This window comes from Ursus americanus, chromosome 24 (genome assembly GCF_024610735.1).
Source record: "Ursus americanus isolate L20-20 chromosome 24, mUrsAme1.1.p, whole genome shotgun sequence".
Classification (NCBI taxonomy): Eukaryota; Metazoa; Chordata; class Mammalia; order Carnivora; family Ursidae; genus Ursus; species Ursus americanus.
Window position 1 is genome coordinate 38,361,394 of NC_142150.1, and position 26,187 is coordinate 38,387,580.

General features: G+C 46.3%; 1 protein-coding gene across 1 annotated transcript in view; it reads left to right on the forward strand.

The window, feature by feature from the left end:
• Positions 1-18,002, forward strand: part of ASRGL1 (asparaginase and isoaspartyl peptidase 1) — a 30,998-nt gene extending 12,996 nt beyond the window's left edge. The window contains exons 3-7 of the mRNA XM_045793788.2: positions 7,055-7,197; positions 7,772-7,920; positions 16,014-16,132; positions 16,880-16,990; positions 17,436-18,002. Coding sequence (XP_045649744.1) covers positions 7,055-7,197; positions 7,772-7,920; positions 16,014-16,132; positions 16,880-16,990; positions 17,436-17,641 — 728 coding nt within the window. The 3' untranslated portion in view covers positions 17,642-18,002. The remainder of the gene's footprint in view (positions 1-7,054; positions 7,198-7,771; positions 7,921-16,013; positions 16,133-16,879; positions 16,991-17,435) is intronic.
• The last annotated feature ends 8,185 nt before the right edge of the window (positions 18,003-26,187 follow it).

Genomic DNA, 26,187 nt, shown 5'->3' on the forward strand with positions numbered 1-26,187 from the left:
CTCCCTCTCCCTCTGCCCCTCTCCCCTTGCTTGTGCTCTCTCATGTATTCAAGCTCTCTCTCTCTCAATCTTTTTTTAAAGATTTTAGTTTATTGATTTGAGACAGAGTGTGCAAGAGAGAGAGCACAAGCTCTCTGGTACAGTCAGTTGAGCATCCAAATCTTGGTTTTGGCTCAGGTCTGACCTCAGGGTCATGAGATCAAGCCCCGCTTCAGGCTCCAGCTCAGCACAGAGTCTGCTTGTGTTTCTGTCTCCCTCTCCCTCTGCCCCTCTCCCCTTGCTTGTGCTCTCTCATGTATTCAAGCTCTCTCTCTCTCTCAATCTTTTTTTAAAGATTTTAGTTTATTGATTTGAGACAGAGTGTGCAAGAGAGAGAGCACAAGCAGGGGGAGCAGTAGCAGAGGCAGAGGGAGAAGCAGACTCCACACCCAGCAGGGAGCCTGATGTGGGGCTCCATCCCAGGACCCCGGGATCATGACGTGAGCAGAAGGCAGACGCTTAACCGACTGAGTCACCCAGGCGTCCCTAAAATAAATCTTTAAAAAAAAAAATGTTGAATTTATTGGCTTTAGAGTTATTTACAATATACTTTATTATTTTTTTAATGTCTGTAAGGTCTGTAGAGAGGTCCCATCTTTCATTCTTGATATTTGAATTTCTGTCTTTTTTTCTTGGTCTAGCTAGAATTTATCGAGTTTGGTTTTGGGGATTTGTTTGTTTGTTTGTTTGTTTTCAAAGAACAGTAGCTTTTGGTTTTAGGAGGGTTTTGTGGATTTTTTTTGTTTTTTTGTTTTTTTTACTGTTTTTCTCTTCTGAATTTCATTGATTTGTCTGTATTATTTCCTTTCTTCAACTTACTTTAGGAATAATTTACTATTATTTTTAGATCATTAATTTGAGACCAGTCTTTTCTAATACAGACATTTAATACTTTAAATTTTCCTCTAAGCCCTGCTTTGATTGCATCCTAAAGTTTTCACGTGTTGTCTTCTCATTTTCATTCTGTTCAAAACATGTTATAATTTCACTTGTGACTTCCTCGTTGAACCATGGGTTATTTAGTACGATAATTTCCAAATATTTGTGGATTTGCCTAATAGCTCTGTGATTTTTATTTTAATTCTGTTACAATCAAAGGACATACTCTGTGTGATTTACATTCTTTTGAAGTTTGTAAGGTTTGGGTTTTGGCCCAGAATATGGTCTCTCTTGGTAAATATCCTATTTGCATTTTAAAAGAATATGTACTCTGCTATTGTTGTATGGAAAGTTCTATAATCTCAATAAAGTCGAGTTTGGGACGCCTGGGTAGCACAGTCGTTAAGCGTCTGCCTTCGGCTCAGGGCGTGATCCCGGCGTTTCGGGATCGAGTCCCACATCAGGCTCTTCCACTATGAGCCTGCTTCTTCCTCTCCCACTCCCCCTGCTGTGTTCCCTCTCTCACTGGCTGTCTCTCTGGCACATAAATAAATAAAATCTTTAAAAAAAAAAAAAAGAATTCAATAAAGTCGAGTTAGTTGGTAATGTTGTTCAGATCTTCTATACCTTCATTTTCTATTTCCATTGAATCCTGAGAGAGGAGTGTTGTAGTCTTTAATTTTAATTGTGGATCTCTATATTTCTCCTTTGACTTCTATCGGTTTTGCTTCATATATTTAGAAATTGTTACGTAGACGGGTGTCTTCTGTGTAAACTGACCCCTTTATCATTATGTAATGTCATTATTATTTAACGTTCCTTGTTCTGAAGTCTACTTTGCCCGATGTTGATACAGCTGCTCCAGCTTTCATGTAATTCATTTTAGCATGGTATAACTTTTTCCGTTCTTTCTTTTTTTTTCTTTTTTTTGGATAATAATTATTTTATTGTGCTAAAACTTAAAAAATAAATTTTAATAATCTTAAGCTCACATTTAGAAAACATTCATGTGAGCATTTACATGTACACCTACCACCCGATAAAAATGTAGAGTATTTCCACACCACAAAGCTATCAAACAGTAAACCCCACAATGGTGATTGTTCTGATTCCCACTACAGGTTACTTTACTGTGGTTTTGAACTTAATATAATTGAAATTACAAATTACAAATCATTATACTAATTCTTTCCTAAAAGTTCTGCCTATGAGTTGATCTGCACTGCATATCAGGAGTTCATTCTTCTCTATTGCTCTGTAATATTCCTGTATACAAATATATCACACTATATTTACCTATTCCATTTTTGATGGGCAGTTATTTCCATTGTGACTATTACAAATAAAACCATTATAAATATTTGTGAATTTTTTTTGGTGGACAGAAGTAATCATTTCTGGTTCAGAGAGGGGACTGCTGATTTATCGTGTATGCATATACTTAGGGTTAATACTGTCAATCAATATTCCAAAGCAATTGTACTATTTTAGACTTCCATCAGAAACATTAGCAAATTCCAGTTGCTGCACATTATCACCAACACTTGGCTTTGAAATTCTTCTTAATTTTATACTTTTGGGTGTGTGTTTCCTATTAGATTCTAGTTACATTTCTCTGAAGTTCTTTTTTTTTTAATTTTCTTTGTCTGTTGCTAATATATGTAATCTACAATTGATTTTTGCATATTGACTTTTAACAACCTTGCTAAATTAACTTATTTCTTTTTTTTTGTTTTGTTTTGATGTAGTGTTCCATGATTCAATGTTTGTATTTAACACCCAGTGCTCACTACAACACGTGCCCTCCTTAATACCCATCACCAGTTCTCCTTTTATTTTATTTGTTTTTTTATTTTAATGTTTTTTTATTATATTATGTTAGTCACCATACAATACATCCCTGGTTTCTGAAGCAAAGTTCGATGATTCATTAGTTGTGTATAACACCCAGTGCACCATGCAATACGTGCCCTCCTTACTACCCATCACCGGTCTATCCCATTCCCCCACCCCCCTCCCCTCTGAGGTCCTCAGTTTGTTTCTCAGAGTCCATAGTCTCTCATGCTTCGTTCCCCCTTCTGATTACCCTCCTTTCTTTATCCCTTTCTTCCCCTACTGATCTTCCTAGTTCTTATGTTCCATAGATGAGAGAAACCATATGATAATTGTCTTTCTCTGCTTGACTTATTTCACTTAGCATTATCTCCTCCAGTGCTGTCCATGTTGCAGCAAATGTTGAGAAATCATTCTTTCTGATAGCTGAGTAATGTTCCATTGTATATATGGACCACAGCTTCTTAATCCAGTCAACTGTTGAAGGGCATCTTGGTTCCTTCCACGATTTAGCTATTGTGGACAATGCTGCTATAAGCATTGGGGTGCATAGGGTCCTTCTCTTCACTACGTCTGTATCTTTGGGGTAAATACCCAGTATTGCAATGGCTGGATCATAGGGTAGCTCAATTTTTAACTTTTTAAGGGACCTCCACACTGCTTTCCAGAGTGGCTGCACCAACCTGCATTCCCACCAATAATGTAGGAGGGATCCCCTTTCTCCACATCCTCTCCAGCAATTGCTGTTTCCTGCCTTGTTAATTTTTGCCATTCTAACTGGCATAAGGTGGTATCTTAGTGTGGTTTTTATTTGAATTTACCTGATGGCTAATGATTTTGAACATGTTTTCATGTGTTGTTAATACTTTTTTCAAGTCTACACATCATCTTGACCATTGTTACTCTGAATTCCATTTCTGATAATTTAGTTATATCCATATCCACTAGTTCTGTGGCAGAGGCCACAGACTCATTGTCTTTTCTTTGCTGGGGGGGATTTCTCCTTCTCATCATTCTGATGAGGAGAGGTTGCGGGGTTGTCCAGAGCCCAAATTATTGACCGGGACCCAGGCCGTGCACCCTTGTTTTATAGGGACCTTAGGGATGTGGGCTTCTTGATTTTTCAGTCTGCCTTCTGGGGAGGGGCCTGCTGCGCCGATACTCAGGCAACTCTGTTTGGGTAGAGTCTCTGTGTCCCCTGCGAGGGGGGATGGGGGTGGGCACACTGTGAGCCGGTATTTCCAGGCTTTTGTTCTCTGGCGGCTTTCCCTGGCGGTTTGCTGTGCCTCTTCTGAGAGTCAGAGCAGCAGCGGCCGAATCTCAGCCTCTGTCTCAGAACAGAGGGATCACGGACCGTTCTCCACTGATGTTCTGGCCACTTTAACTCTGTTTCTGTTGGTGCTGCTCAACCCTGCAGCGTCCCGGGATATGCGCCCCACACCTGGCGTCCCAGCCCTCACTTCCAGGGCCAGCGCGTCTCTGTCCTTTGTGTTTCTAACACCGCCAGCCGCCAGCCGCCCTTGCGCATTCCTGGAGCTCCCGGTCTCAGTCTGGTTCCAGTGAGCGGACCGGAGCTCCGGTTTTCAGTCTGTCGTATGGGTTCCCGGCTCACGGTCTCAGTCTGCTCTCTCCCGGGTGCCGGTCCGCGGGTCCGCCGGCTCCCCCGTGCAGGTGGCTACCGCTTCCCAGCGCCCCAACGCAGCGGCTCCCTCCCCCTTCCGTTTATCTTCTGATATCTGTGCACAGTTTCACGGCTCCCCGCCTCGTACCTCAATACTCAGCGCTGGAGATGTTCATTTGTAGAGATCCAGATGTATCTTCCTGCATCTCAGGCTGATTCCGTGGATGTTCAGGCTGGTCTGGTACCTATCCAACTCGACTCAGGGGACCGGCTGAAAAAGGGGTCCCCTACTCCTTCACCACCTTAACTCCCACCTCCGTTCTTTCATTTTTAACCTATTTGTATCTTCATATTTAAAGTGGATTTCTTTTAGGTAGCACATAGTTGTATCTTACCTTTTTATACAATCTGACCATCTCTGCTTTTTACTGGGGTGTTTACGCCATTTACATTTAATGTGATTATTGATATGGTCAGGTATAAATCTGTCATCTTGCTATTTGTCTTCTATTTGTCCAATCTACTCATTGTTCCTTTTTTCCTCTTTTTCTGTCATCTTTTGGGATAATTGAGTGTTGTTTATGATTCTGTCTTACCTCTTTTGTTGGCCTAGTAGCTAGACTTCTTTTTTAAAAGGTTATTTTAGAGTTTATAGTATACATCTCTCACTTGTCATAGTTCACCTTCAAGTAATATCGTACTTCATGCATAATGTCAGAACCTTGTAGTGGCATACTTGTTTCCCCTTTCCTAGCCTTTGTACTACTGCTGTCATATATTTTATTTCTGTGTATGTTATAAATTGCCCAATACATTGTTATTACTTTTCCCTTAAACAATTTTATAGGTGTTTATATATATATATGTATATAATATATATATACAGATACATATATATTTTTCTTTGAGAGAGAGATTGTGTGTGAGCAGAGGGGAGGGGCATAGGGAGAGGGAGAGAGAGAATTTTTTTTAATATTTATTTATTTGAGAGAGAGAGAGTAGGGGGAGGGGCAAACGGAGAGGGAAAGGGAAAGAATCTCAAGCAGACCCTGCTGAGTGTGGAGCCCTACATGGGGTTTGAACTCATGACCCTGAGATCATGACCTGAGCCAAAATCAAAAGTTGGACGCTTAACTGACTGAACCACCCAGGTGCCCCTAAACAATTATATTTTAAAGATATTGTTAAAATAAAAGGAAAACGTATTTCTGCTTATCCATATACTAGATATTTCCAGTGCTTTTCTTTCCTTTGTGTAGCTTATGATTGGTGTTCACTGTTCTTTTCCTTCTTCCTGAGAGACTTCCTTTAACATTTCTTGTATTGCACATCTGCTATTGGCAATTTCTTTCAGCTTTTGTGTATCTGAAAAAGTCTTTGTTTTCAGTTTTTCACTAGGTATTTGAACTCCAGCTTAACAGGCTTTTTTGTTTGTGTGTGTGTGTTTTGTTGTTGTTTTTAATTTCAGGGCTTTAAAGACATTGCTCCACTATCTTCTGGATTGCATCATTTCTGACCAGAAACATACTCTCATTCTCACTTTTTCTTCTCTTCCTAGTGCATCTCTGTCTGGCTACTTTTAAGATTCTCTGTCTCATTAACACCAAGCTGTTTGATCATGATGTCCCTGCATGTAATATTCTTCATGTTTCTTTTGCTTGGAATTTATTGAGCTTCTCAGATCTGTGAATTTGTAGTTTTAATCAAATGGAAAATTTTTATCCATTTTTCCTTAAATATTTTGTTGTCCCTCTGTCTCACCACTCCTTTTAGAGATTCCAATTACACATTGATTGGGTTGCTTGAAATTGGCCCTAAGCTCAATGATCATCTGTTAATTTGGGGTTTTTTATCCTTTTTTATTTTCATTTTGGTTAGTTTCTATTGCTGTCTTCATGTTCATTAATCTTTTCTGCTGCAGTGTCTAACCTTGTTTTATTTTCCAGTGTGTTTTCCACTTCAGACTTTTTTTTTTTTTCATCTCTAGAAGTTCTATTTGGGTCTTTTTTATGTTTTCTTCCATGTTGTGGTGCATATAGAATATAGTTATAACAGCTGTTTTATTAACATCCTTGTTTACTAATTCTGTCATTTATGTCATTTATGATCTGTTACTATTGAGCGAGGTTTTTTCCCTCATCGCTCTGGGTCATATTTTCTTGTTTTTTTTGTGTGCTTGGAAATTTCTTACTGAATACCAAACATTGTGAATTTTGCCTTGTTGGGTACTGGACAGTTTTATAATCCTTTAAATATTCTTGAGCTTTCTTCTTATCCCATTTTACAGATGAGGGAATGGGCACAAAGAGGTTAAGCATCGCTAGCCTCACAGGCATTATCTAGGCAAAAGGAGTTGGAGGAAGGGTGCTGGTGGTAAAGAGAGGAGCACGCACAAGGGCACAGAGCAATGAGAACTTATGGTACTTTCACAGAAACCTAATATTTCAGGAAAATGCAGCCAAGGAGGGAGGATAAAGCTGGTAAAGGAGATCAGAAGCCAGATTGGGAAGGGTTTCCTACTTTTTATTTTGTAGATCTTGGGGTGCCAAGCCAGATGTGTGTTTCCAAACATGTTTCTCTGGCAATGGAGTAGAGGATGAATTAAAGTCGGCAGCTTGAAGGAAACTTGGGAGCCATTTCTAAGTTCTTAATTCTTGCTTTTCAACTTCTCTTTGGTTTTAGGTTGTGGATCTGTCTTGAATGTAAATGGTGATGTTGAAATGGATGCCAGTATCATGAATGGAAAAGATCTGTCTGCAGGAGCTGTGTCTGCAGTCCGCTGTATAGCAAATCCCATTAAACTTGCACGGCTTGTTATGGAAAAGGTATGTGACGCAAGCATCCTTTTCGTAAGAAATCGTTACCGCTGTACTTGAGCAACTAAAAGTGGTCTAACTGTGGGGGAATACTTGTGAGCATTGTTCTCTTAAAACCATATAAAAGAGCAGAAGCAATGCTACTTAAATTTCTCAAGTAAGCTGAGACTCTGACTCTGTTGACGGTGGAATTGGACTGGTAATCCCTTGTCCAGTGATTACTTTTTCATGTTGCCTTCCTGTATTTTCTTCAGTCTTCTCTCAACATGTATGACGTAACAGATACAAACTGAACAGACTGTTTAATAGCATGTGTAAAATAAAAATGAATTATGTCCTCTAAACTTAAGATCATACCTAAGTACTTTTCTAGTCATGGTCCATCACTTTAGGGGTTTTTTGAAAATGCAAGATCTCAGAGTGCCAGGCTCTGTTCAACATTCAGAAAAGCAAGCCAGTGGAATTTGCATCTTTGAGGCTTTGTACCCAGAGAGAAGTAATTACATCCACACAGTTGGAACACTTTAAAAGATTTTAACTGTTTCCAAAAACTAACCATGTTTCTGTTTCTTTCTGGCTCAAGACAACTCACTGCTTTCTGACTGACCAAGGTGCAGCAAAATTTGCAGCAGCCATGGGGGTTCCCACGATTCCTAAAGAGCAGCTGGTGACGGAGAGAAACGTAAAACGTCTAGAAAAAGAGAAAGGCGCTCTGAAGTCAGACTGCCAACAGTAAGTGTCACCTGCGGCTCGCAGTTTGGGGACTTACTCAGGTGTGGATGTGCGACAAATATCCGATTATCCACCTTTCTTAAATAAGTCAAGAATCACTTGGTAGTTTCAGTTTTTGTACAAAAATAATTGACACTGCATCCTGGAAAAACTGCTCTTTTGATTCTTACATTTAACCTCACTTATTACTCCTGTAATAACGACTCACATCTGGCCAAGAGTTCCTTCTCCAATAGTAGAGTGCCTTGCATTAGTGGACTAACTGCTGGATGCCTCTGGATCAGTTCGTTATCTTAAGCAGACAAAACAGATTGTCTGTGAGCTGGTGAACCCTCCGAAGTTACTTGAGCATGCTGTCCTAGTGCAGACAAATCAGTACAGTTCTTAGAAGTTTGAACTAATCCTTTGTTCTGAATTATGATTTTCTGTGTTACAGATTCCAAAATCTCAAATAAAAGCCCCCTTATTCAATGCAAAATTTGAAAAATAAGATTTGAATATGGCCTGGGAGTTTATAATGGAATATAATCTATGTACTCTTCATGCTCTTTAAGATTTGTCATTTTTAACCAGCAGCATACTTTAATATCACCTAGGGAGCTTTTTCAAAATTGCATGTCTGGTCTCCTTCCATAAAGAACCAAATTTAATAGATCTGAGGTGAAGAGGCCAGGCAGGTGTGTTAGGAAAAAGTTTCCCAGGTAATTCTGGTGTGTCCCCAGCTTAAGAATCTGTTTTACAAACTTGGCCATGTACCAGTAGCTTTTGATAACCCTACCAAGTGTGCTATTGTACCTGTCGGCCAGAGTCACAGGAATGGGGCGGCTTTATCGATGGTTCGTGGGGGTTTTAACAGGTGTTGCCACATCACTTTCCAAAAATTCTGCAACAGTGCACATCTCTACCAGCCAGTATTGCCCTTAGATGTAAGCGAGACAGGCTACGCCCTGGGTCCTGCACTTTAGAGGACCCCCATATCACAAATACACAAAGCAGTTGGCTTGCTACAGACACCTGGGGCACCTCTGTCACTCAGCAGTGGCACAGCATGACCCATAGCCCTCATCATCCACTCTTGCGATTAACACCATCCAGCCCCCAGGGAAATGCTTCTCTGCATCTCTTGCTCTCTGTCTCGGAAGCAAAGGCCACCTAAATCTAAAGATTTGTGGATTGTGCCACTGCCGATATCGGAAATGGACACTGCTTTGGAGCGGGGGGGAGGAATTGAACAGCAGAAGGACTTAGGTAAGAGAAAAAGACAAATTAATAACTTGTCAAATAAATTCTTATGTAACAAAGTAACTGTTTCCCAGTAGTGCCAAGTATCCATTTTCTTGCCTCCTTACGTGTTCTATGCTATGGTTCTGGCGGGATTCATGGATTAGTACAGTATCTGCAAGACTTGCACATGCAAACTGATGCCTATTACTCTTACATGTGTATATATGTCGGTCTAGACCAGCAGTGTCCAACAGAAGGACAAGAGCTGCATATGCAATTTAAAATTTTCTAGTAGCCACGTTAAAAAAGTGAAAAGAAACAGGTAAGGGGCACCTGGGTAGCTCAGTCGGTTAAGCGTCTGACTCTTGATTTTGGCTCAGGTCATGATCTCAGGGTCACGAGATCAAGCCCCACATCAGGCTCTGCACTCAGTGCAGAGTCTACTTGCAATTCTCTCCCTCTGCCCCTCCACACCCCAACCCACACTCTCTCTCTCTCTTAAAAAAAAAAATACGTATGTACATACACACATATATTTCACCCAGTATATCCAAAATATTATCATTTCAGCATGTAATCAATATAAGAAATTATTGGAGGTATTTTACATTTTTCTTTCACATGAAATCTTCAAAATCTGACCCACATACTACACTTGCAGCACACCCCTCCCCCGGGGACTGCCCACGCTTCCAGTGGCCAGTGGTGCAGGTAGCCCTGCCTGCCATATTGGACAGTGCAGGTCTAGACAGAACCTGCATGAAGAACCAGCTCTTTATGTTGGCAGCTAAATGGACACTGAATGGTAGAATTACAAATGGTTTTATTTGTTAAGATATATTAACATTTTTAGCTTTTAAGTAATTTTAAAATGTTATATTCACTAATTATAGTTCATGTTTTGACTTTAATATTAATAGATTGGTATATTAGGAAAAAACTTAACTTTTTGAAATTATATCTGCAATTCATTTATATTTATTCAGTTATATTCGCTCTTCATTTTTGATGAAAATATATCCTAATTTTGTACACTTTCAAGACAATTACATCTTTTTAATCCCTAGATTATTGAAAATGCATGTTAAATCAAGATTTTGATAGAAAAAGAATACAAACGCAGAGCTCACAAAAGAAAACAAAAAGCTGAGAGGTAAACAGAAGGAAAATAATCTTCCAGGACGCAATCCACACGCATTTTAAAAAACAAAACAGGGGTGCCTGGGTAGCGCAGCCGTTAGGCGGCTGCCTTCGGCTCAGGGCGTGATCCCGACGTTCTGGGATCGAGTCCCACGTCAGGCTCCTCCGCTAGGAGCCTGCTTCTTCCTCTCCCACTCCCCCTGCTTGTGTTCCCTCTCTTGCTGACTGTCTGTCTCTGTCAAAAAAAAAAAAAAAAAAGTAAAGTAAGCAGTCTTCTTCCAGGATGACCCAGCTAACGTTGAGAAGCAGGACATTCCAAATTCTTGGTCCAATGAAGATTTAATTACCTGTCACAACAGTGAAGATTAGTAGGAATATTCTTGCCACATCTTCAGTTTGGACAGTTCTGATGAAATCCCAGCGATTTCCCGTCCTTTACTACAGGAAGAGCTCATTGATTATCTCGAATAATCACACACCAAAAGGACACGTGCAGTCAGTAGGACTGGGGAGAACAGGCAGTTGATATCAGCGGAAAAAGAAAAAGACGATATGAAACAGGGCTGTAATGTTCTTGAAAGAATAATACAGTGTGTCTGGTATTTAGCCAGGCCTAACGAGGCTTTTCATGACACTCCATCATCAGCACTGTGTTTACAAAACACAGTGGGACATTTCAGGCTTAATAAAAATTATTTCAAAACTTGATAATACATGTAATTAAGACAAAAAATAATGCAACTAATGATCACTAAGATAAGAGAATTCAGACAGATTAATTTAGTGACTAATAAGTGAGAGATGAAATCAAATACATAAAATGTTTTTAACAAAATACTCAGTTCAGCTAGAAGGTACCACGGTCAGAAGACACATCGAGCAACTAACACTGATTATATGTATCACCGTACGACCCCGAGAAGAGAAACAAGTCTGACTCACCTGCTTTTGGAAGTAGGTGTTTTGGATTTAGAGAAGAAGTGGGAGAACTTTTCATCTTAGGCATGAACTTAAAAGACTTTCGAAGGCAATGGGACACCTGGGTGGCTCAGTTGGTTAAACGACCAACTCTTGATTTTGACTTAGGTCATGATCTCAGGGCTCTGAGATCGAGCCCCGCATCAGGCTCCACACTCAGTGCGGAGTCTGCTTGAGAGTCTCCCTGCCCCTCCCCCTACCCCGCTTGCACATGCGCGCTTTCTCTTTCTCTCAAATAAAGCTTTAAAAAAATAAAATAAAAAACTGTCAAAGGCAAGCCTGTGATAATGGAGTGAACATGGTTGGTAAATAAAAGATATATAAACAGGAAGTTTGGCCAAGAGCCCAGAAGTATTCCATGTGACACGTAGGCTCACAGTTTGAATCTGTTTCTAGGAGGTGTGCCCCCGCTGCACGGCAGTGCCGATGTTGTGGGACACTAGAGGGTCCGATGCAAGGTTCTCTAGATAGGTCCAAAATGGAACAGGGCGCTCAGACTCCTGTCTGACCTTAGAACAGATCTCAGACAGATGGTGGGAATGACCAACCCAGTGCTGTTAAAGTAATTACTTTGAATTTAGATAAAGAATTCCGTGAAATCACAGAAGATTCTCAAAGAGTAAATTATGGACTTTGACAGTGAAATTAATTTTGATTCGATGCTACCTACAGCCACTTAGTATGAACTGTTAATTTCTATTGATAAGCTTAATAAAAGCTTTAAAAAATCTTTTTGGCTATTTCACTTTTGAAAGGATTGAAAATATATTAAGAGAAACAAAATCACACTGCATGTGAAATGTGCAAGAAGAATAACAATTCAGGGGCACCTGGGTGGCTCAGTCTGTTAAGTGTCCAACTCTTGATTTTGGCTCAGGTCATGATTCAGGGCCATGAGATCGAGCCCTGTGTGGGGTTTCGAGCTGAGCGTGGAGCCTGCTTGGGATTCTCTGTCTCTCTCCCCACCTCTGCCCCTCCCCCCGCTTGGGCTCTCTTGCGTCCTCTTTCCAAAATAATAATAATATTATTATTATTATTATTATTATTAATAGCATTCCAGTAAAATAAAAGGAAACTGAAGGAAGGCAACAAAAATTCTTGCCCAACTTGAAGGAGAAGATTCATGTACAAATAATCCCCAAATCAACTCCGATAGAGGCTGTCTTTCTGTCTGTTATATATCAGAGCATAGTGCCATTTGAAGAGAGACATGCACAAAATCAAACAACACAAGTGCTACTTTCAGTTTTCTTTATAATACGCCGGCAGTGAAATGTGAAAGAGCTGAAGATACTCTGCGTGGGTCTAGGTGCTGCTGCAGAGATGGTATAAATGACTACAGGGAGCGGTCATGACATGTTTGATCAAATCAAAGTATGCAATAGTGTCTTCTGTTACAAAAACGTATCCCACGATGCCCGGTAGCATTTGAGCGTGGTAATGTGCAAATCAGGAGTTCCTTTCCAAATCCAAGGATTGCCTTAAGAATTTTGTTGAACATTCCAGTTGCTGCTGCCTCAGCAGAGGGAAGCTTCTCCAAATTAAAATGAATTAAAAACCTGCTAAGAACTACACGGACTCAAAAAGATCTGTCTTATGTGGCAGTTTGTCGAGAGAACACATGTTGTACGGACATATGATTATAAGAGCGTGCTGCCCCCTGAAATGAATCAACCTTGTGGAGTAAACAATAATTTATAGGGGGGGGTGCGTGTGTGTTTCCCACTCATCCAGCCATTAATAACTGATCAACAAAGGACCTAGATGGGCACAATAATTACATTAAGTCATTATTGGTGGTTTGTCTGCTTTCGTTCATGTAAAAACCATGGCTTTGCAATATTTTTAAAGACATATTCATCACTCTAAGAGAAAAGAACATATCTACAGCCTCTAAAACATAAACAGATGGTGTATGGGCCGCCATTTGTATTTGTAGTCTCGCCTCCACACTTAGCGAATGTTAGGAGTGGGCCTGCCAGCAGCCGAGTCTGGGAGTGCCTCCCCTCATCTGACATGAGGAGGGTAACGCTGTCACTTTAAGTTATATTCTCTGATTATCAACAAGTTTGAGCATTTGGCATTTGTTGGTGGGCCATTGGTTTCTATGAATTTGTCTATTTTTGTCCTATGATCATTTTTTCTCTTTCATTGTTATGTTCCTTCTTCTCAGTCTTAAGGCTGTCTTCTCTGTTTAAAAAAAAAAAATCCAAATCTGTTGTTTTTCGTCTTGCTTTTACTTTGCTTATGGTATTTTTGCCATACACAAGTTTTTACTTTTTCATAATCAAATACGCAGTCTGCCTCTCTTGTCTACTTCTTGGGACTAGAAACATAGAAGGTATTCCCCACCCTGAGACATCTGTAGTCACCTAGATTTTCCTGAAGAATTTTGTTTTGTTTTATAGTCAGGCCTTGAATTCTGGAGCTGATTTTTGTGAACGCTGGAAGTTAGGGTTCCTGTTTTCTTCCAAGCAGAATGCCAGATTTCTCTTTCTAGCCCCCTGACTGCCAGCCCACATCGAGCTGCAGTTCGCTCTCTCCACGTGATTGCCCAACCGGTACCTCAAGCTTGTGTCCAGAACTGAAGCCCAGATTTCCCCACCTAACGTCACGCCACACCCACCAACAAAACCAGAAAACACCAAAAAACCTATTCCTAATAGTCTCCCTTTCAGTGAATGGTTCCTGTACCCTTTCAGTTCTGGGAGCCAAAGCCTTAGAGCCGCCCATAATCTCTCTCACACCCAACTCCCCCGCAAAGTCTGTCAGCTCTGCCTCCAGAGTGTCCCGAGCCGAGCCTGCTTCCCCACGTCCCAGGAGCACCCCAACAGAGGCCAGCAACTCTTCAAGCCTCCTGACCAGTCTCTGGTTCCTCTCTTGTCTCCCTCACTCCACACACATCTGCCAGAATGATTATTCTGCGAGAAATATTTTGTGCACGTGTGGCATACACACAGAAGTGCACAAGTCTTACGGAGCCTCTGATGGCTTTTCACCGAGCGGACCCACAAAATCGGCCCCCAGGGGGTGGGGAACTAGATCATCGCCCGACGCTCCCCACCACGCTCCCTTCCCAGCCCTGCCCTGACGGCACCCACGTACCCGGCTTCTAACACGGTGGACGACAGTCGCCAGTTTTCGAACTTTATTTAAGTGGAACCGTGTAGTGTGTACTTTATTTGGTGCCTTCTTTCCTCGTGCTATTTCGGGGGTCCGTCCACGTGTGGCACACACAGCGCAGCAGCTCATGGCACGGCAGGAGGGGAGTTGGTGCCAGGACGCTCTCAGGCCACCTGCTGCGCCTCTGGTGGACATTTATGTCACTTTCCGTTCGCCATTACCACACACAGTCCTGCTGCGAACGTTTCGGTGTATGTTTTTCGGTGAGTGTCGCTCCACAGTTCTGCTGGAAGAATGCAGAAAGGGAGGCGTGTGATTGCCAAGCCAGCTTTGGTAGGTCCTGCCAGATGGCTTTCCGAAGGGGTTGCCCCAGTTTACGTTTCCAGCAGTAGTGACTGAGTGTTCCAGTCCCGCACATCCTGACCCTCGCCCGATACGAGTCGTCTTCGTTTTAGGCATTCCGGTGGATGAGGGTGGTGGTAAGAATGATATTTTTAAAACTGAACTCACCTTGGGACACAGTGCCTTCCCATCTCAATCAGGGCCTATACGTCGGAGGACCACATGACGTAGTGTTCAGATCAGAACTTGACTTTGAGAGTGAAAGGGGAGCTGTTACATGGGGAGAAATCAGGACTGTCCTGGCTCACCAGGGTGTACGGTCACCCCGCCCGTCAGAGCCTCCAAGGTCTGGCTGCTGGCCATCCCCTGACCCTCTCTCCCTCGCTTTATTCTCCGCAACCGCAGTGACCTGCATGACTGCCGTGAGCGTCCCAGCCGTGGTCCAGCTGCAGGAGCACACTCCCCAGCAAGCCGTGTGGGTTGCCCTCCCCTCCTTCAGCAAGGCCCTGCAGAAAGCCCTCTCCATGCTGCTGGAGTTGTCATTTTTACCGTTGTTCATAAAACAAATTTTTACCGCTCTGTTGCCCTCTGCCCCCAAAGGCAAGCTGCACGGGAGAAGGGACACTGTCTGTTCACTCCTGGGCCTGGCACTTACTATGTGCCTCAAATATAGTTCATTGTAGCTTGGGGGGGGGTATTATAGCTGTTGTTGCACAATTTCTTCCAATTTTTTCTTTCCAATTTTTTTACTTGAAAATGTTTAATAGGGAAAACCATAACTTACTTCATCTTTACAGCAAGCCCCGTGAAACAGGCCAAGTGGGTGTGACAGGCAACGTCGGCATCACCTGGGAGGTGTGAGAAGTGCGGGGTCTTGGGTTCCACCCTGCACCCACCAGCTCAGGATCGCTGGGGCGGGCCCAGGGATCCAAGGGATTTTTATGCACACATCGTCTGAGATGCACTCAATTCTTTTTATCCCTGTTTTATAGGTGGGCAAAATGAGACGCAGTTACTAAGAAAACTTAGTAACTAAGTCACACAGCTAGAGGACGGTGGTGCAGGGACGGGATGTGCTCTTAAAGCTGAGAGCTGAAGGAACGTCTAGCAATCTCTCTGACGTGCAGAGTGGAAAGCTAACGTGAGACGCGAATGTCGCAATCAAAGTGCGCCCCACTTACCATTAGCATCTCATGTGGGAATTTAAGTGCTGTTCAGCTCCGATGTTACTTGTGACATCAGGGTCTCTCGTCTCAGTCTGTCCCTTTTCTCTTTATTCTTGGCAGAGACTTGGGAACCGTGGGTGCCGTCGCCTTGGACTCCAAAGGAAACGTAGCCTACGCGACCTCGACGGGCGGCATCGTTAATAAAATGGTCGGCCGGGTTGGGGACACCCCATGCATAGGTAGGCTCTGTGGCCCGCTGCTGACCCGCCCCTTCCGCTGCCATCCACCTGTCACCCTCTCCTCTTCACTCCCCGCCTCTTCCGGCAGCCCCAGCATTTCGGGGGCGGGGGGGAGTGCTTGGGCAGGGCACCCTTTGAGAGGGCACCTGTATCCAGCAGGCACAAGGCTTTTCCGAGGCTGGAGGCTCCGGGGATGACTTGGGGAGGCTCAGGTGGCCCCCAGTGAGCCCCGGAGAGCCTCTTCTCTCTAGCCCCAGCTTCAGGATCTGCAGACTTAGTCCCAAACGGTTATGTACACAAAGCCTCTTCCCAGGCATGGGCTCAAATTAACAAACTGAGAAAAAGCTGAGAATTTAGGCTGGCCGCTAATAGATTTGAGTGGCCTGAAGGCGTCGCAGTGCTGGTACAAATGGAAACATTTGTGTTGACATTGACATAGGCCCTCTAGTTCCCGGGCGGGGTCAGGGGCGGGCCTGGGAGTGGCTGTGTGGGCTTCGCGGAGGAGGAAGAGCCGTCCTGGAGGGGCTGCTCCGTGAGAGCTCAGGCCAACACCCCCCCCCCCCCGATTTTAGGGTCATCACCTGGCACTTACTACACCACTTCTGCACCTCAAGGTCACGGCTGCTGACCTTTGTTCACACTTTGGCCCTCTCTGGGATTTAACATTTATGTATCCTTAGACTTGGTATGGGTTTGAATTTCTTCACTGTGCTGCTCAGTTTGAACCAGTCCACCTTTTTTGAGCAGGGTCTGGAGGTTATGCCGACAACGACATTGGCGCCATTTCCACCACGGGGCACGGGGAGAGCATCCTGAAGGTGAATCTGGCCAGACTGACTCTCTTCCACGTAGAACAAGGTACACAGAACAAGTTCACGCTGTCTGAAGACAAGTGAATGGAAACTCTTTATAATAGGCTGTAAAGTATATGAAACCCTTTCGCATTTGCTTTAGATGTTCCTTTCAGGTCGTTAACGCTACTTTGACTTCTTCCCGCCTTCTGTCAGGATCTGGAAAGAAGTGCACTTAGAATACTGTCCGTGTTGGGCATCTCAGGGGCAGTGGAGAGACTTTGAGCCTGGGTGTGGGAGAGAAGGCAGCTCTGCTTAGGCTGATGCTAGGCTCCGTCTCGGTGCAAACAGGGCCTTTTATGGTGAGGATCCTTCTTTGAAGCATTCAAATAGAAATCATTTGCCCAAAAATCTTTGTTAACTCACTTTGGATTTTCATACTGCCACTGATTTTCCCATCAGATTCCTTTCATTGCAAGGTGTGTTGTTTCTCAACCTTTCCTCGTTTCCAGGAAGGACATTGGAAGAGGCGGCCGACATGGCATTGGGTTATATGAAGTCAAAGCTGAGGGGTTTAGGCGGCGTCATCTTGGTCAGCAAAGCAGGAGACTGGGCGGTGAAGTGGACCTCCACCTCCATGCCCTGGGCGGCCGCCAAGGATGGCAAGCTGCACTCTGGAATTGACCTCAACGAGACCAGTGTCGCTGACCTGCCCTAGGGCCCTGAAGATTGTTCTAGATGCTAGCTTGGAGGGAAAGTCCAGTTTCCTGGTGTGGAGACTTGGCTTAATCAATTAGATCTAGAAATGGAAAATTCTGCAGTCTGTCACTCGTTTTGTCGCCTTGATCAATGAGTATCTGAGTGTTTGGTTGAGGGGCGGATCTGGACGTGCTGAGAGAAACGCCCCTTTTAAGGTCAAAATAAGACCAGTGCAGATGACTAAGTCCTGAGTCTTTCTTATGAATCATCCCCAGTGTCTTAGATTAGAAAGAAGAAACGACATGATCTGAACAGGACAGCAGCCACTTCAATGCAGGGAGTGCCATCTGGGATCGGGAGACCCACAGCGGGGACAGAAGCAGCAGGCTCGCCAGGTGGGAGGGGACCAACACCTCCTGGGGCTCTCTTGGTTGTGGAGTTCATGTTAAGTCAGAAGAATGTTGGGGGAAAGAACCCACGAGAGGAGAAGCTGATGTTTCGAAGAAGGTTCAGTTCTCCTCTGACTTACTAATGTAGACGTGTTTCCAGATACTTTAAAAGTCGTCCCTGGAAACCCCTAGCCCCCAGTCTGCAGGTGAAGGGTCTAATGGGGACTCTGCAGAGCTCCTGCGGGTCTGAGGGTTCTCTTGGGCTCCCACGTGAGTCCGCTGGCCTAGCATTTTCCCACCAGCCTCTGCGTGCTGCAGGCCCTCCTGGTGCTTGTGCAGAGCAAGGGGGCTCATGACCCCCCTGCCGCTGCCGTAACCAGCGCGCCGATCCCATGGGGTCATCTACTGTGTTCTCACGCCGTCCGGGGCTGCGGACCCCAACGACTGCAGGGGTCATGTGCACAACACAGTCAGCGTGTGAGGAAAGTAATTTCCTTGGTGGAAACTCTTCCTAGTAATCTCTGTCTACACTGGAAATGGTATTTCTGCTGTGACAATTTTTTAGTCTGTCAGGTCTTACCTTCTCTCTGGAAAGAAATTGCTTAACTTTAAATTCCATGTGCCACTAATAAAATATATTTTGAAAGAATAACAGTGTGGTTAGGAGTCACTGTTGACAAAGACCAGAATGTCCACAAGCTCCCGTTGTTTCTGTCAGTTCAGACAGGCGTACTAACTTGAGGGCTTTCGAGAAGAGGGTGGTGTGGGGATGTGTCCGTACGTCCTGCCTCGTGGAATACATTGGCGAGTTTTTCAGAGGAATGGAGCTTTTTCTCAATAGGTTAAGGGAGAAACCAGACCACCATTTGCAAGGATCAGCAGGGCAAAGTGTTCTCGCGGTTTACCAGACAGCCACCCCCTTCCAGAGCCCAGCCCACCCCCTTCCTGGGCCGGCCTGCTGTCTGAGCTACAGAGGAAGAGGTGGCACTTGGAGGCACAACTGAGTCTGAATCCTGACTGTCCCCACTACCTGGGTGACCCTGGGCAAGTTAACTTCTAGGAATGTTTTCATCTATAAAATGGATTACCCTAAAGATTAAAGGAGATTAAAGGAAAACTGCTCCGTGTTTATCTTAAGGACCCTCTGGACAGATAGAGAAACTGCGGCCGGGCCCAGGAGAGAGTGGGTGTGTTTATATCCTTGAAAACCTCAAAATGTTGGGGCGCCTGGGTGGCTCAGTTGGTTAAGTGTCCAACTCTTTTTTTTTTTAAAGATTTTATTTATTTATTTGACACAGATACAGCCAGCAAGAGAGGAAACACAAGCAGGGGGAGTGGGAGAGGAAGAAGCAGGCTCCCAGCGGAGGAGCCTGATGTGGGGCTCGATCCCAGGACTCTGGGATCATGCCCTGAGCCGAAGGCAGACGCTTAACGACTGCGCCACCCAGGCACCCCATAAGTGTCCAACTCTTGATTTTGGCTCGGGTCACGATGTCAGGGTCGTGGGATCGAGCCCTGCATTGGACTCCACACTCGCAGGGAGTCTGCTTGCGATTCTCTCTCCCTCTCTCTCTCCCTCTTCCTGAGCTCGCCTGCTTTGCCTCTTTCTCTCTCTTTCAATCCCTCTATGTCTCTCTCTCTCTCCCTCTAAATTAAAAAAAAGGGGGTAACCCTCAAAATGCAACCACTGTCCTGTAGAAATCAGTATTTTGTTAGGGTTGTATTTGTTTGCCAGGGCTGCCAACAAAACAGCACAGACGTGGGCTTCAACAATGGGAAGTTAGGTTCTCACAGCTCTGGAGGCTGGAAGTCCAAGATCAAGGGGTCAGCAGGCTCGGTGTCTCCTGAGGCCTCTCCTTGGCTGGCAGATGGCCACCTTCTCGCTGTGTCCTCACGTGGTCGTTATACACGTCTGTAGCCAACCGTCCTCTTCTGATGGGGACACCAGTCAGATTGGGTAGAGGGCTCGCCCTCACGGCCCCATTAACTCAACAGCCTCTTCAACCTCTTCAAAGGCCCTGTCTCCAAATACAGTCACATGCTGAAGTACTGGGGATTAGGGCTTCCACATACCGATTTTGAGGGGACACAATTCAGCCCAAAAGGGAAGCAAAGCAGAATTATGTGAGAGGTTGGGAGAGAAGAGACAAGAAGATAGCCATCACTAAGGGCATGGGGGTGGGGGCAAGGAGAAAGACCAGCTGCCACAGCTCATTTTGTGCTTATCAGTTCCACCATTCAAAAGGAAAGCAATTCTAGTTGTCAGAGACTGCTGGAGGCGCTGGAGGCTCGGCTTGGGGGCCCCCTGACCTCTTTGGCCAGGCGGCCCACTTAGGTTAGGGTACGTACGTCGGCCCCCTTGTACAGCCCAAGGCGTGGATTGTTGCCCTCAGACCATGGTTCAAGGGAAAGTCGCCTCCAGTAGCCTGGGAATTCCCTCAGCGGAGACCGCATGGCTCTCTGCTTCGTCCCACACGTTCCCCCGTGAGCGAGACGCTCTGGGAAAGAGGAGCGTCACCATGTCTGTACCACTAGAGGGCAGCAAACTGTAAACCATCCAGCGTTGCCCGGGACCCACAGGAAGACTGACCTCTCTTAACTGCCTCAGAATCATCTACTCAGAAAACTGGGGGCCAAAAGAGGGTTCCTGTTTCTGACCTTCATTTTCATCTAAACACTACAGTTTATTTTTTATTTTTTTATTTTATTTTTTTTTAAGATTTTATTTATTATACAGAGAGAGAGACAGCCAGCGAGAGAGGGAACACAAGCAGGGGGAGTGGGAGAGGAAGAAGCAGGCTCCCAGCAGAGCAGGGAGCCCTATGCAGGGCTCGATCCCAAGACCCTGGGATCACGCCCTGAGCCAAAGGCAGACACTTAACGACTGAGCCACCCAGGTGCCCCAAAACTCTACAGTTTATTTTAGGGCAGATTTATCCCAAAAACAGTGCTAGCAAATGCCCCAAAGAACCCATCAAAATCAACCACGTCCCTGACTCTTAAACCACGTGTCTGACTCTTAAAACAACAGAAACCTATTCCACACGTGAGGCCAGATGCCAGGGACCCCAGGGTGTGCACGCTCAGACAGCCCCAGACTCTGTCCTCCGTGGCTCCTTCCAGCCAGGAAGACAGATACACTGTATTTGGCCTAAACACACCAAAACAGTGAACTGAGAAGGAGCACAAGAGGGGCCCCGAGCCAAGAGTGGGTGTCCACCCCAGCAGCTACCACAGTCAGCACTGGGCTGGAAAGGCCTTAACCTCACAGCTGTTGCACAACAAAAAAATTATTTTTTTCAAATAATGTCCTTCCTGGACGTGTTCCTCTCTGGCATGAAAGATTACAAACCCTGAGGGCAAAGGAAGGTGGATGGGACGTGTGTTTGGTCCTTGTCAGGGTCCCTCGCATCAGAAGTGGGTGGTGTTCGGGGAAGCTGGCAGGGGCACGGCCCTTCAGCCCCATGCCCGCTCTGTGGTCCTCAGGGCAGCCTTCACCTTTGCACAGGCCAGCACTGCATTCAGCATCCGGGGAGCAAGGAGGGGCCCACAGAATCTTGTCCAGCTCGGAGAAACCCAGGTGTCCTCTTCTTCCTCCCTGAGTGGCCCCCAAGGGAATGGGGGCCGGGCTGAAGGACAGAGGCGAAGCGGGCCAGGAAAGGGATTGGGGGATTTGGGCCTGGACCATAGGTAGGCTTGGGGCCAGGAGTGGGTATGGGTGCCCAGAGTGGTCCCATCCAGAATGCAGGTACCATGCAGTGGGAAGCGCCTTTCTCCCGTACCCCACCCCACTTCCATCCATCCACCCCAAAACAACTGAGCCACAGTCGTACATAGCGTATCTCCTGCAGGGAGTTAAAGATGGGGGGGTGCCCACAGGGAGCCCTTTGGAAAGATGTAAAAAAGGCCCAGAGAAACTGGAGTTTCCCTGGGGCATTCATTCCCCTGAGATCAAACTGATGCTGATCTCAGCCTCTCTGTTCGCTGCACCGTCCTCGTCACTTCTCCCACGGCGACCAGCGCCTTTCAAGACCTGCGTGAGAGACCGTGGACTCTGGGAAACAAACTGAGGGCTTCCGGGGCGGGGGAGGGATGGGATAGGCTGGTGATGGGTGTTAAGGAGGGCACGTATTGCATGGTGCACGGGGTGTTATACGCAAGTAATAAATCATGGAACTTAAAAAAAAAAAAAAACCTGCGCAGGGCGTACGGGCCGTCCCAAGAGCGCTACAGGTGAGAAGCAGGAAAGAACACCACGTTTTAACAACTTTATCCTTCAAACTCTGCTTTTTTTTTTTTTTTAAGATTTTATTTTTTTTTGTCAGAGAGCGAGCACAAGCAGGGGGAGCAGCAGACAGAGGGAGAAGCAGACTCCCCGCTGAGCAAGGAGCCCGATGCGGGACTTGATCCCAGGACCCTGGGATCAGGACCTGAGCCGAAGGCAGACACTTAACCGACTGAGCCACCCAGGCGTCCCCAAACTCTGCTTTTTTTCCCAACCCACTATTAAAGTGAGGTTGGGGGGCGCCTGGGTGGCTCAGTCATTAAACATCTGCCTTCAGCTCAGGTCATGATCCCAGGGTCCTGGTTCCGAGCCCCTTATCGGGCTCCCTGCTCAGCAGGAAGCCTGCTTCTCCCTCTCCCTCTCCCCCTGCTTGTGTTCCCTCTCTCGCTGTCTCTCTCTCTGTCAAATAAATAAATAAAATCTTTAAAGAAAAAAATAAAGTGAAGTTGGATTTTTAGACAGTGAGCAAGAAGGGCCAGGCATGGATGGGGTTGACAGAGGAAAGCAGACTGGGATTCTCTCACTCTCTTTTTTCTTTTCTTTTCTTTTCTTTTTTTTTTCCGATCGCTGATCATCTCAGAGTTAACTGTTTTTTGCTCTGCAAATATCAGCACTTTCTGGATTCTGTGCAGAACCTGGATGGGGTTTTGGCTCTAAACAACAGCTGGCAGAAAAGCAGAAAAGAGGTCGGTTCTTCCCAACCTCTGAGGTGGGGCTGAGGGTCCACCACCCAATGCTCTGGTTCGAGCAGCCCCTAGATTGTTCCCTTCCAGGGTAACAATTTTTTAGTCAACATGTTTAAGTTAAAAATAACCTTGTAGGGGCACCTGGGTGGCACAGCGGTTAAGCGTCTGCCTTCGGCTCAGGGCGTGATCCTGGCGTTATGGGATCGAGTCCCACATCAGGCTCCTCCGCTATGAGCCTGCTTCTTCCTCTCCCACTCCCCCTGCTTATGTTCCCTCTCTCGCTGGCTGTCTCTATCTCTGTTGAATAAATAAATAAAATCTTAAAAAAATAAATAAATAAATAAATAAATAAATAAATAAAATAAAAAAAATAAAAATAACCTTGTAGTTAACTAAAAGGGGCATATGTGCATTGTAGAAGTTGGAAAAAATAACGATTCTTAAATAAGTTATAAGAAAACATAGATCCACAGAAACAAGAAAAAAATAGGGGGAACATTTCCTGTCACCCAGTGGCTACTGCTATTAACACCTGTTGTATATTTTCCAAAATAAAATCATACCATCCATGCTTTTTAAAACCTTTTCTCAGTTAACAATCCACCTTTCCATGTCAATAAACTTTCACCTTATGTACTAGTCAATATCTGAATGTCTCCAGTTTTCTCAAAAAAACACCCCCAACGACAGGTATGTCCGAATCCTGTGGCCGGTCTGGATGAGTGACGGTGCCCCCTTGGCTTTTCTCCCGAGTTCGCCCCAGGTGAGTTGGCGAGGCCGTGGGGACCTGGGGCCAGGCATCGGCACACCTCCGCGGGAGGCCAGGTTGCCTCCTCAAACTATCAGGTGAGCATTTGGCCAGAACGCGTGGCAGGGATGCTGGGGGCAGGCCGGCCGCTCTGAACACCAACGTGGACGCCGCTTGTGCTGCAGAAGCCTCCAGAGCCGGGTTGTGGGAATAGGACGGGGCTCAAGGTTTTGGAAAGGGAAATGTGGGTTGTGCCAAGAGCACAAGGCCCCACCCAGAAGTTTGGCAAAGAGTGACTTGGCGTCAGAAGAGCAGGTGGGGATCGAGTTCACCCTGTGTGGCCACCAGGAACAGCGGCCCCTTCCCAGGTCACTTTCCCTTCCCGGCTGCGCTCACCCTTCAACCTTTCCCAAGGCCAGGCCTGCCAGACAATAAACAGAACTACCCCAAGTGCCTCTCGGGCAAAGGGCAGTTTCCGAAGTATTTACCGACTAACTGGCACAGGTGGCTGCCAGTCTCACCCCAAATCCGGGAATATTTACTCCGCAAGTGGAATGAGAACAAAGGCTGGGGTTCTCTCGTCTTCAAGAACAATGTCCCACTGTCCACCCAGCGCCGATCCCTGGGGGGCTGAACTCCTGAACTCTGTCCCAACGTTCCATTCAGACACCAAGTACTTAATCTTTTACAAAGTAAGAAAGGCCAAGGCAAGCTCTTCCCTTCCTCCCTTCCGTCTGTTCCCCTCCCTTCCCCTGGGCCCACTCAGCCCACAGCTCACTGTGGGCCCGCATGCTTCCCTGGTGACCTCACCCCGGGTCTAGCCTTCCTGCCCCCTGCCTTCCCAATCTTCCTGGCCATCTCTGTTCATCTCATCTCTGGCTTTTGCACAGATATCACACCCTGGATGCCTCATGACTAAAAACTCTGCCGCTTCCCTCAAGCCTCTTCTTACCCTGTCCCCGTCTTGGTTAGAAATTCCAGCGTGCTTGTCAATTGCTTCCAAGCAGAAACGGTCCGGACGCGGGTGGGACGCCCTGCAGAACGGAATCTGCCCCCACGCGCACCCAGCGCTCCCAGCCCACCGTCCTCACTCAGAGGTGCTGCAGAAAGCAGGCAGCCCGCCCCCGGGAGTGCCTCTCGCCTGCTTTTTCTTTACCAGAGTGCCCTACCATGGTGTGGGCACCGAATCGTCAGACTGGAAGGCGCCCACCGTGGCCAACTCTGCCGTGGCCTCCCTGGACTTCATTTCATTTGGGAGAAGAGGTTCCAGCCCTGCTTCCTGTTTCTAATCACTGAGGCCCCATCGCCCTACCACCCCGTCCCCAGCTGGGCCAGCCGCCCCCCCCCCCCGACTAGGCTGTGTAAGGGGCTCAGACCAGGAAGGCGCCATTGTCCTGCCAGTGTGGGCAGAAAACTCCAGGCTCCTCTGTAACCCGGCAAACAAGGCCATCCTGCATTCCTGGGGTCAGCCCCACGACGGGGTGCAGTCTGGCACGTGTCAGACCCGCTTCGGGCCACTTGGCTACAAACCTAGCCTCCCCAGGCTCTGAGAGCTCTGGCCCCCGGGCCACACACAGCCCAGCTTCTGAGCCCTTCTCAGAGTCAAGGCTTCCCATGGGTGCTCCCTGGGTGGCAGCTGGGCCTGTGCTCAAGTCTGAAGACAGAAGAATGAGGAACCCCTCTCCTTGTTCCAAGCCAGCCCATGAAGGCCCTTGCCCTCCTCCTAGGAGCCCCATCCCACCCACCCTCAAGGATTAGGTCACACAAGAGCCTCCAGCTGACAATCTCAGACCTAAACCCAGTGGCTGGCCGCCAAGGCCCCACTAGGCCCACTCGTCCTGGCTGCCGGCAGGGTGGCCCCCCGCCCCCAGGATGGGAGAGGCTCCCAGGCCTCTGCACATCAGACTCCTCCCGAAATGCCTTTCCAGCCTTAAAAACATGGTTAAAGGGGAGATAATAGTAACCTCCTTCAGAGGGTTGCTGTAACGACTTACTACGTGGAAAATTCTTAGACGTGCGCCTGGCATATAGGAAGCTCTCAGGAACCGCTAACGATTACTATCGTGCTGTTTTGCCCCCAAGCCACACCCCCCGGAGTGAATGCTTCCTTTTCTGAGCCCCTGCCAATCTTCAGGGTCACCAGCCACCACCTCCTGAAATGCGCTTCTGTTCCACGGACCAAAAAGTTGTCTTTGACCATTCCAGACGAGGGGCCAGGCACTGGGCCTGCAGGCCTGTCTGTTGCTGTGTGGAGAGAGGTCCCTGAGCAGAGCCCGCCCCCCACCGCCCCACGGCAATGCCAATGCACAGGGGAGCCCCCCGTTTCCTATTTTACATGGTTTCCAAGCACTTGCACATGGATTTCTGCTTTGGGGAGTAGGCAGAGCAGAAATCATTACTCCCGTGGTCCAATGGGCCCCTCGATGCTCAGAGGCAACGGGTGCCTCACCCGGGTTT